Source organism: Dromiciops gliroides, chromosome 2 (assembly GCF_019393635.1).
Source record: "Dromiciops gliroides isolate mDroGli1 chromosome 2, mDroGli1.pri, whole genome shotgun sequence".
Classification (NCBI taxonomy): Eukaryota; Metazoa; Chordata; class Mammalia; order Microbiotheria; family Microbiotheriidae; genus Dromiciops; species Dromiciops gliroides.
The window spans coordinates 433,920,519-433,932,804 of NC_057862.1; the positions used below are offsets into that span (position 1 = coordinate 433,920,519).

At 38.5% G+C, this 12,286-nt stretch overlaps 1 protein-coding gene across 1 annotated transcript; it reads right to left on the bottom strand.

The window, feature by feature from the left end:
• Positions 1-605: 605 nt before the first annotated feature.
• Positions 606-8,855, bottom strand: LOC122739062 (lipocalin-like). The gene is made up of 6 exons (XM_043980916.1): positions 8,733-8,855; positions 5,922-6,061; positions 4,355-4,428; positions 2,731-2,838; positions 2,238-2,339; positions 606-787 (listed from the first exon to the last, which is right to left on the bottom strand). The coding sequence occupies exons 1-6, from the start codon at positions 8,853-8,855 to the stop codon at positions 606-608; spliced, it is 729 nt and encodes a 242-aa protein (XP_043836851.1).
• Between the last annotated feature and the right edge of the window lie 3,431 nt (positions 8,856-12,286).

Genomic DNA, 12,286 nt, shown 5'->3' on the forward strand with positions numbered 1-12,286 from the left:
CACATCCATACACTTTTCTAGGAGCTTTGTCTCCCATTTCATTCCCTCCCTGCTCTTCTACTCTTTTCACTCTTCTTTCCTCTACCTCCATAACACTGATCACAGACTAACCACTTAACCCCAGTCAGTCATCTGACAAATGCCCTACCTTGGTCATCAGAGGAACTAGGTGAGAAAATGTGACTGCTGTAGTGCCCCTCATCCTCAATACTAGAAACACAGCTAGAAAGGTAAAGTCCTGCTAAGCAATATGTTCATATATAAAAGATATCACCATGCTATAATATTCTAGACACATATCCTGTTACTGAAAATTCCATGTAAGTCTACATTCCTTCGCTATACCCAAATTATCTTACAATAAATAATGCTTGACATTAATGAGTTATTGGCTCAAGATTAAAAGTGTCATAGTCAAAGAATTACATTTTAATGGTATTGAGTGTGATGGACTTTGACCTGCAGCATAAAACAGGCCCTAGTACATATCTTTTGTGTGTTTAGAAAACAAGTCAGTGAACTAGCATTTTATTAAGTGCTTTGCTTAGCCAGTCATTGTACTTAGTGATGAGTAGGGAAAACAATTACTTTGAGTGCCTAAGCACTCAGAAATCCCTAAGCAAAGGCATAGGTTGGGGCATCCCAATCATTATATCCAGCAAGGAAAGCTGCAGGTCCTGAAGCAAGGAGAACACCATCCTTCCATGGATGGGAAAGAGGAATATTGAAAACCACCTGGCAGTTACCCCTTTTCCAGACACAAGAGAACATGCTCCCTCTGTTGCCACTGGAGAAAAGAATAAAGAAGATGCAAAGTGTTATCAACAGGGATGACTGGAGTGCTCATTTGCCTCAAAGTGCCTGGCTCACATACTTTCTAGGTACAGGTGCACCTATATAAGCTCACATACATACAAACACACACACACACACACACACACACACACACACACCAGCTGCCTTCTCCTCTCTACCTCAAATTCACCAACTCTACACTCCCTCAATGAGTCTGAAAAGTAAAAGAAAAAAAGCAAAGAGGTGACTTTGATCCCTAACACACTGAGGAAGTCTCTACCATAATCTGGCTTTGGCCCTGTCTTTACATGATAGCTGAATCCACCTCAGCACCATATATGCTACAATACAGATAATTTCCAACGTTTATATGAGGACAACAATTGGCCTGGCTATGCAGTCATTACTTTTAGACATTCTGCTGAAAGGAAATCCCAGTTCCAAGGGTCATATTCTGTTTTCCCTTGGATTGTCAGGACCTAGTAGAATGTCATACTATATCCCACCTGACCAACCATTGCTCCCTGAATCTTTCAAAGACCTTGACCATTCATAGGTCCTAACTCACCACCATCCTATAATGTGAGATTTAGAAGGCAGGATGAGGACTAAAGGGGGAGGTAGAAAAGGAATCTATCAGAAATATGACCTGAGCACCCACTATGGTCTTTCTGCCTCTCCAGACCCTAACTAGAGTGCAAGGAAAAAACTCACCATTCTGACGTCTTTAACTACATGCTGTTGTAAGAAAGAAAGCAAAAAGCACAGCATTAACATTTGGACCAACTACCCAATCCCCAACCCTGGCTTACTTCCACCATAAATAATTTCTAGTTACATCCAAGAACCAGGGAAGAGGTTTTAAATTCTCAAAATAGAATTCATTTGGGTGGCTAGGTGGCACAGTGGATAAGCACCAGCTCTGGATTCAGGAGCACCTGAGTTCAAATCCGGCCTCAGACACTTGACACTTACTAGCTGTGTGACCCTGGGCAAGTCACTTAACCCCCATTGCCCCGCAAAAAAAAAGCAAAAAAACAAAAAAAATAGAATTCATTTTCATTAATTCTATGTTATACAGCTTATTGGGGAGGGATTGGAAGCTGTCAAATAGTGGGAGAGATAGATCTAAGGAGGTGTCAGATAAATAATCAGAGGATAATGAAATGTCCCAGAAGTTAGAGGTTGTTGGGTTGTTTGGTTTTGTTTTTTACTGTATGCTGAGAGGGCAGCCAAGAAGGCCCTGATGGGGTTGGAGTCACTTGGGCAGTGGACTTGACTTTTCTAAACTTGATCTTTACCCTCTGGGGAAAAAATGCAAATAATACATAATATGCAAAGGGTGACTGAGATTGTGAGGAAGAATTGGTGAAACAAGTTGTTGGCTACACCACATGCTATTGATAGGGTAACATGTTACCAAATAGAGCCCACGTACTTACCTGATCTGGGTAACATAATCACATTCTCCCCTGGAATTCCAAGAGCATTTGTGACTTCTTGAAATTTCTTTAAGACTTCATTAGTCACTATTTTAGTCCTGCCTACAAAAGAGAGGTTAGATCAAAACTTAGAACTGTTTGGCCTTACCTTCTCTACCCCACACAGTGCTCTTTCTGGAGCTCACAATCCTGCAAGCAATTTCAGAGGTAGCCCCATTATCCAAAGTGGGGTCTCTCAGTGTTTGCAACTGGAGCCAAAACCCTCTTGAAACTGTTGTTTGTCATGTGCTCCAATGCCCAATGGAAGGGAAAGAAAACATATATAGCAGGGCATAGTGGTAGAGTTTAACAGTGGGATCCTCTGGCAAGGATGAGAGCAGAGGGTCCAAGTGATCACACTAAAGGAAGAGATGAAAGGCCACTTAAACTTAAGGCCCAGTTCTTAGTATAGTAAGTCTAATTCAGAACTAAAAAATGACCTGACAGAACATACCATAGAGTTTGACTTGGAAGTCATCCTTGTTTTCACTGTTTCCTGTGTAAATAATGCCATAGTTTTCATAGTCAGTATCTATCACTTGGAAATAACAAGGGTTTCCATCTGAAAAGGAGAAGAGAGAACTCACTGAAATAACATCAGAATGCCTGTAATGATCAAGAAGTTAAGTACCCAAAATTGAATGGTATTGAAAGAACACTAAACTGGAAATCAAAAGACTTGAACCTGAGTCTTAGCTCCACCATTTATTAGCTGGGTGACTATCACCTATTCAAGTGGAACAGTGGTTAAATCACTGGGCCTGGAGTCAGGAAAAACTGAATTCAAATCCAACCTAGGATACTTACTAGCAATGTGACCTTGGGCAAGTCATTAAATTTCTGTTTGACTCAGTTTCCTTATAACTGTTAAATCGGGATAATAATGGCACCCACTTCCCAGATTTGTTGTGAGGACTAAATGAAATAGTATTTGTAAAACCCTTAGCACAGTGCCTGGCACATATTAGGATATACATAAATGCTAACTATTTTTACTATTATTATTATTAATATTACATCTTGGATCCTCAGTTTCTTAACCTATAAAATAGGGATAATATTTCTTGACTTGGATTCCTCACAAAGTTGCTGTAAATATTAAATGAGGATCAATAATGAGAAATAGTCTTGTCAAATATAAAGATCTGTATTTGTTGTCTTCCATAAGACAATTCTGAAAGGGGTGTTTGCTGGGGAGGTGAGCCAGCTCCAAAATTATTGGCCAATAATGCTTTCTCATAATGATTGATCCTGATTTTCCCAGGCGGGGCCAAACTAGACCCTAATTGTGAAAGAAGTGAAAGCAGTCTTCAGAAACTCCCAACTTCCCTACTCCCATATCCAAAGACCTAAAACTGTATAGGGTGGCTGCAAGCCAAGACAGTGGCCCATGAACCCGTTACTTAATACCACCCCAATCCACACCCTCAAAACTTATCCTTCCTATAATCCCCTCAGGAACTTGCCAAGTGACTGTCATTCCTAACTAAGATGTTAATTGCTTACTATACTACTTTTTTCAAAGTATGATATTATTCATTCATAAAGGGGCTCTTAGAGCCAATAATGCCTAAAGTTAGAGGAATGAATAATGGTGGGGATTCCAAACCCTAAGGCCATCGGGGATATATTTGAAGTTTTTAACCCCTTACTTTCTGCCTAGCTCTAAGACTGATCCTGTTCCTAAAAGGAGAAGTTTGAAGTTTCTCTGTGTATATGCGGGTGTGGGTATGTTTCTGTGTGTGTTTATATATCTGCATCTTTGAATATCTGTATGTGCCTTTCTCTGTGTGTCTATGAATCTGTGTTTTCAGTGTCTTGGCAGGGGCAGTGGCAGGGGAAGGCTTGTCAATAACTACCCATGTATGACCCTAGTGAATAGCTTCACTGTGTCCAGGGCATCCTTCATTTTATGACATCAAACACAGGTTTCCTATGATATGCGAACCCCCAAAGCACTTCTGTCTTTGGCATTAGAAAAACTAAAAAGTCCTCAATCATCCCTCAAGTTATAAGATAACTGAAAGAAGTAGAAAAAGAAAATCCATCTTTAATTCCTTCAACCTGCCCACACTTACCATTGCTGATGTATTTCTCAGATTCATTTCCCCTGGTATATGTGGTATTTATTTCCATACAGGTGTCTTCTGACCTGTGAATAGGTGAAAAAGAAGTCAATCTTGAGCTTCTTGGCTTCATCTCAGAGAATAAGCGGATGGAAATCAGTCCCTGGACCTTGCTCCACCCCCATCCCTCAACCCTCACAGTTGCCATAGTGCAGTTTAGTTCATGAAAATCAAATTCTTCTGGAATCTCTACTCCTCATATGATTTCCAGTTCAAAGAGCATTGGCTCTGTGCCAAGGAGAGAGAAAAGCATTATCATTCTTTGCCTTTAGAGATTCAATGGCATTAGTCTTGATGTGACACCTTATTCACATGTGGACTCCCTCCTGCCTCTGTCAGGACCATAGGAGAGGCCCAGGAGGGAACAAGGTATCATGCCCCTCAGTCATGAAGTGATTTTTTTCTGTGTGTTTTAGAGAAGTGACTCCCCAGACCACCCAGGATACCTAGTCAGCCTATGACTACAGTGTAATTCTGTGGAACAAATATATATTTAGGGGACCTTGTGAGCATATGGTGGAATAAAGACAACTTTTCTGATTGGCAGATAAAATTGCTAAAATCACAAACTGATCATTTAGGAAAGATACCTTCTGAAAAGCTCAAAACTGTTCTGGTAAATACTAATATACACCTGAAAAAAGGAGAACAGAAGTAGTATGTCTGGGCTGCAGATTACATCAGCATGCGCGCTGGAGTCTAGATTTTCTTGAATATCAAAACTGAAACATCTTCTAGTGGCTGATGTAAGGAAAAGGAACAAGGACAGACATTTAAGGGTCACCTAAGAAAGACAGATTAAGCCAGTGAGTCAGTAAGTAGCACCTTACTCGCACACAAAAACAGAAATGTCTTATGGTCACTTAATGTAAGAAGATTTGAAAATGGAATAATCTGAATAGAAGGCAATGCATAACTAAGAAAAAAAATCTAATGGTAGAATTTCAGACTCTGGTGGCTCCTGGATGGATTATGCAAAGCATGGGGTGGGGAAAAGGTGAGAAGGAGATACTTCTGCAGCATGCTAGGACTAAATTTCAAGTAGGCATCTTCCTAGAGTCTTCAATGTTGTTTTCTTTCAATGTTCATGTTTAATGCTTTTCCAAGTTCCACTGTCCTTAGTACACAGGCATTTATTTTGGGATCATGTGGGAATACTGAAAGTTCCGAGTCTCCAAAGGAAAGTCCTATGCAGTGGATATAATTTTCAGACCTTGCTTGGGGTGGTGCCCAAATGCCTCTTCCCAGATCTACTTCCTAAATGACCCTTGAATTATACATCCTTGCCATTATGGTGAGCTGTTCTCCCTCACTGGCCCAACCCTAATGATTTAGAAGTAGATAGTCTCTACTCTATTGGAGAATTAATTTAGAGATTCATGCAGAACCAAAGAAGCTTAGGTAAGAAGTCTTCTTAATCCAATCCATTTAAGCAGAAATGTCTGTAGTCTTTTACATGAGGTCAGTGTAAGGCCCAGAGGAAGGGGAAATCAGAGAAGGTGGGGGCAGCAGTACTTACGAAGTAATGGTAGTCTGCAGGTTCACACTCCCATTGGCAAAAGGGGAGAATATTATCAAAGACATTTTGACCTCTTCCCTGTCCTGGTCTGATAGTTTTCCACTCGTCGCCAAGATAATGGAATTCCAGGGCCCCTTAGCCTAGAAAAAGTCACCCTAATTAGCTATTTACTCTCAATTTAAATCAACAGTCTTCAACTCAATTCTACAAACAGATATTAAGCATTCAATATTCATGTGCAAAAACATAGTGCTCAGAGTTGGGGTTACAAAGACAAAAATAAAAGTCCCTGCCATCAAAGACCTCAGATTCATACTCCATGTACATAGATAAGTAAATATAAGATGATTTAAGAAAGGAGAGATTGTTGGCAACTGGAATAAGTTAATATGGGGAAGGTGATTTCTGAGCTGAGCCTTGACAAAAGAAGATTCTGAGAGGCAATAATGTGGGACTAATGGATCCCACAAGGAATAGTTTAGCTTATGAAAATGTATGGAAGGAAATGGTCATAGACTCATAGGAAGGGGATCTAGGATCATAGATTTAGAACCAGATAAGAACTTAATTCAACCCCCTTACTTTTTTTTTTTTGGCGGGGCAATGGGAGTTAAGTGACTTGCCCAGGGTCACACAGCTAGTACGTGTCAAGTGTCTGAGGCCAGATTTGAACTCAGGTCCTCCTGAATCCAGGGCTGGTGCTTTATACACTGTGCCACCTCTCTGCCCCCAACCCCCTTACTTTTTAGATGATGAAACTGAGGCACAGATAAGCTAGCTAACTTGCCCAAAGTCACACAGTTAGTTATCCTAGATCTTATGTCAGCAATAGGATTTGAAACAAGGTCTTCTTACTACAGAGCCAGTGTTCTTTTCCTCTGTACCAAACTGTATGGCCTGGAATGTCAAGATCAGGGAATAGCTAGCTATCTCAGTTTGAATGGAACTTCTTTCCTGAAAAGAAAAATCCAGATTCCTGGCTTAAAATAGTTTTTTGAGTCTCAAAAAGTCATCTATCTGCATGTAATTGCCTCAAAGTCATTGAAGTGCTTCTACAAGCAGAAAAATGGTAGTGACTTTGAGAGAAAAGGAGGAATAATAGACCCTGAGTATCACAATCCTTGAATCAAAGAGTTCTACATGCAACAAAGTTCAGGGAGAATAAGAGGATATAGAGAAATAAAATCAAGTTTACTTCCTAGAATTTTAAGCAACTAAGCTAGGTATCCCCCATCCTAGTGGCTTCTGAGTAAATGGATCCCAAAATGACACCAATCTTCTATGTGCCCTTGGGGAAGACATACTGTATGACCAGTCAAATGACCAGAGACAAGGGTAGAAGAGACCACATAATAGGGTCTCCTGACACCCTCTTCTCTTTTCTCTTGACACTCTTTACCTTAGTGAAATAATCAGTTCCTATTGATTTAATTATCTCTTCTATGGAAATGACTCTCAAGTCTAAACATCTAGCCCCAATTGCTCTTCTGAACTCCAATTCTGCATTAGTAACTACCTAGTGAAAATCTCCAGATGGTTGTCTCATAGGTGTATCTCAATCTCAGCATTTGTGTTGTGGAGAACTCATATTTCCCCAGAATACCTATCACCCCTCCAAATTTCACCATTTCTGTGACAGGCACTAGTATCCTTTCTGCCATCCAGATTTACAATTTGAGAGTTATTCTAAACTCTTGCCTTTTCTTTACCCTACCCTATATTTTATTAATTACCAAATTCATTTTTTCTGTTCTAACGACATCTCACTCATCCATTTCCTTCTCTCCTCTCATACTGCCTCTGTTCTATTGTAAGCCCCGATAGATCTTATTTAACTATCACAATTGCCCCCTAACTGGTTTCCTTTATCCCAGGATTTCCCTTCTCCAATCCTCCAGTGAACTTCCAAAATAATATTTCTAAAACACGGATCCAACCAGGTCACTCCTCTATTCAGATGTCTTTGATGACTTCCTAATACCTCTAAGACAAAATCCAGAATCATCAACCTGGCATTTAAAGCTTTCCACAACCTAATTCCCACCTCCCTTTCCAATCTCGTTTCATATTAATCCCCTTCACAAACTCTCCATTCTAGTCAAATTGGCTGGTTCATTATTCTCCATATATGGTACTCCATCTCCTATCACTATACCTAGTATTGCCTAAAAGCAATCTCCTTCTCAAGTCTACCTCTTACTTTCTTTAACTTCCTTCAAAGCACAGCTTAGATTCTACTTCCTACATGAGACCTCTCCCAAGATCCTCAATTATTAGTGCTTTCTCTCTCTTGAAGATATTTAGCACTTAATCTGCGTGCATGTTGTACTCCCCCAGTAGAATAGATCTTGAGGGAAGGGATCACTTTGTTTCTATCTTAATGGACTTAGCACAGTGTTTTGCCCATAGTAAGCAATGAATTAATATTTGTTGAATTGAGATGAATTATAATCAAGTTGCTTCTGGATAGTACAGATTGTTAGCGCACTGCATCAAATGTTCAAGTCCTCCCTAACAACCATGAACTCCACACTCAGTTTTTCCCTTCATTAATTCTTTGAGAACATTCTCATCTGCTTCCATTTTTTCTCCTCCCCCCTGGAATTCAAATTGAAGACATAAAGGACCTGTCTGAAACTATAGCTTTAAGGATCTTACACCAGTATCCTGCCCCGGCCCAGGAATGAAGCCCTTGGGAATATCAAGAAGTTCACCACTCCAATCTTAGCCCAAAATCTTCTAATGGGAGTTCACCCTTATCACCAAAGAAACATGTGATGCTCTCAAAAGGGGCCCTTTGAAGGTTGTTACCTGAGAAATATTGAAATCTGGCATCAAGGCGATATTATTTTGAACCTGAAAGGTGCAAATCGGAGCCTGCCCCAAACTCAGCAGCACCACAGCCACTCTGAAGCCCCACAGCCCCCCACCCATTTTGATATCAAAAGCAGCTAGTAAATGAAAGGGAGTACAGCAACTCCTAGGTCAGGCCCAGCTTTATATGCTTCAGGCTGATCTCTGAACAGACAGGTTTGTCCACCTACCACCAGAAGCAATAAGAACACATATTTACATAATGGTGTTCCATCCCAGTGGAGATGCCTTGCACTGTTCTTAGTACCAGCATCTTCCCCCTACAGTACACCTAGGGAAAACCATAAAATGGAAGAGGGTAGTAAAATGGAATAGAAACAGAATAAATCGCTGTTTATAAGAAACACAGTTGAAACAAGAAAACTCACATATAGTCAAAATAAGACTCTGAAGTAAAATCTATTATGCTTCAACTGAACTTCAAAAAGTGGGAGTAGCAGTCATGATCTCAAATCTTTATTAAAAGAGAGAAACTAAAATGATGCAACAAAAAATTATACTCAGTAAAGAACAATACCATTTATTTCATATATGATAAGTATTGATGTTAATTTATTGTCTATAGTATATTTGAAGAATTTCATTTTGGCTTCTGAAGTCTAAATTATGCTGGCCACATCTAGATGCAGCAGCTATACTAGCCAACTCATGGTTGACCTAATGTTATGGTCTGCTTCTTAATTAAATGGGCCTCCACAGCACAAATATTCAGATGGACTGTGTCACAACCAGGCTTTTTGGATTATATAGCTAGGTCTGGCTTTATAGGAAGGATGCGTGTGTGGCTTTCCCAGAAGGGTTTCTTTCTCTTTCTAAAATATCAGCCCCACTACTTGTTATTCCTCTATTCTGTTATTCCTTTATTCTACCTTCATTTTTTTCAGACTTCAAAATTCCTGTATTAGCAAGATATTTAAAAATAAACACAAGATATAACCTATATCAGATTACCTGCTGTCTAGGGGAGGGGGGAGGGAGGGGAGGGAGGGAGAAAAAACTGAAATTGTAAAGCATGTATAAACAAAAGTTGAGAACTATCTTTACATGTAACGGAAAAAATAAAATACCTCATACATTAAAAAAATAATAATAATAATAATAAACACAAATCATCAGCATTTTTACATATTACCAACCAAATCCATCAGGAAGAGACAAAAAGAGAAATCCATTTAAAATAACTACAGATAATATAAAATACTTGGGAGTCCATCTGCCAAGATACACACAGGAACTATAGGAACACAGAAAATACTCTTCACAAAATTAAAGACAGATCTAAATAATTAGAGAAATATTCATTATTCTTGGGTAAGCTGAAGCAATATAATAAAAATTATAATATTACCTAAATTAATTTAATTATTCAGTGCCATATCAACCTACCAAATAACTACTTTTGTAGAGCTTAAAAAAATAACAAAATTCATCTGGAGAAACAAAAGTTCAAGAACATCAAGGGAATCAATAAAAAAAAAAATAAGAAAAAGGGGACCTAGTAGTTCCATACTTCAAACTATTCTAACCTATAATCATCAAAACAAATTGGTATTTGATAAGAAATAGAATGGTTGATCAATGGAATAGATTAGTTCACAATAGGAACAAATAGGTATAGCATTTGACAAACTCACAGATCCCAGATATTGGGGTAAGAACTCACTATTTAACAAAAACTGCTGGGAAAACTAGAAAGCATTCTGACAGAAACTGGGCATAGAGCTGTAACATCTTACAGCATATACAATGATAAGCACTAAATGGGCACATGAATTAGACATAATGGGTGACATCATAGGTAAGTTAATGGAGCATGGAAGAAATTGCCTGTCAGATCTTTAGATAAGAGAAGAATTTGTAATCAAACAAGATGCACAAAGATTCCCAAGACACAAAATGAATAATTTTGATTAGATAAAGTTTAAAAGTTTTTTGTACAAATGAAACCAATACAGCTAATTAGAGGAAAAGCAAGAAACTGGGGCAAAAATCCTTGTAGTAAGTTTCCCTGATAAAAATCTTATTTCCCAAATACAGAGGGGAACTGAGTCAAGTTTACAAGAATAAGAGCCATTCCCCCTTTGACAAAAGGTCAAAAGATACAATCAGGCAGTTTTTAGAGGAAATCAAAGCTATCAACGATTATATTTTTTAAATGTTCTAGATCTCTAATAATTATAAAATGCAAATTAAAAGAACTCTGAGATACCACCTCACACACATCAAATTGGCTAAGATGACAGAAAAGGAAAATGACAAATACTTGGGAGAAGGTAGGAATATAGGTACACTATGTACTGTTGGAAAAGTTGTGAACCAGTAGATTGATTCTGGAAAATAATTGGGAATTATAAGCAAAAAGTACTTAAACTGTGCCTTTGACCCAGAAATACTGCTACTAGGTCTATTCCCCAAAAAGATCAAAGAAAAATGAAAAGGACCAATATGTACAAAAGTATTTATCAGCTCTTTTTTTAGTGGCAAAGAATTGAGGGGTGCCAATCAATCAGAGAATGACTGAACAAGCTATGATATGTGAAAGTGATTAGCACTATCATGCTGTAAGAAATTATGAAGGAGTTCACTTCAGAAATATCTGGGAAAATGGGGGCAGCTAGGTGGCACAGTGGATAAAGAAAGCACTGGCCCTGGATTCAGGAGGACCTGAGTTCAAATCCATCTTCAAACACTGTGTGACCCTGGTCAAATCACTTAATCCTCATTGCCCCACAAAAAAGAAAAAAAGAAATATCTGGGAAAACTTGTATGAACTGATGCAAAGTGAAGTGAACAGAACCAGAATTATGTACACAATAACAGCAATATTATAAAAATCATCAATGGTGAAATACTTAGTAACTGATCAACACAGTGACCCACCACAGTTCCAAAGAACTCATGAAAAATATTATCCACCTCTAGGTAGAGAACTAATGGACTCGAAGTGCAGATTGAAAGATAACTTTTTTCATTTTTTTTAGAACATAGCTAATGCAAGAATTCATTTTGTATGGCTTCATATTTGTAATGGACTTTGTATTTCTTGATGTCTCAATGGGTGGGGGAAGAAAGATTCTTTGCCTAAAAATAAAATAAAATTGAATTTTAAAAAAAGAAAAAGAAATGCTTGTTAATTGAAAAAAGAAAAAAAAATATTCCTCTTTAAAATATATATTGTCCCGGGGCAGCTAGATGGCACAGTGGATAGAGCACCAGCCCTGGATTCAGGAGGACCTGAGTTCAAATTCGACCTCAGACCCGTGACATGTTCTAGCTGTGTGACCCTGGGCAAGTCACTTAACCCTCATTGCCCCACCAAAAAATAAAAATTAAAAAAATATATATATATATATTGTCCCAAGAAGAGAGGCCATACCTTAAATCATGGGATTTTAGACTAGAAGATCTAGGAAAAGCTCCTCATTTTATAGATAAGGAAATTGGAACCTAGAGATGAAAAATAACTGAGGATTACACAGGTAGTGAACATG

Excerpts from the sequence above, each read along its gene's own strand:
- LOC122739062 (XM_043980916.1), bottom strand. The coding sequence starts at position 8,855 with ATGGGTGGGGGGCTGTGGGGCTTCAGAGTGGCTGTGGTGCTGCTGAGT. Across the intron at positions 6,062-8,732 it reads CAGATTTCAATATTTCTCAG|GCTAAGGGGCCCTGGAATTC; the intron begins GTAACAACCTTC and ends GACTTTTTCTAG. Across the intron at positions 788-2,237 it reads GATTATGTTACCCAGATCAG|TGGCAACAGAGGGAGCATGT; the intron begins GTAAGTACGTGG and ends TCTTTTCTCCAG.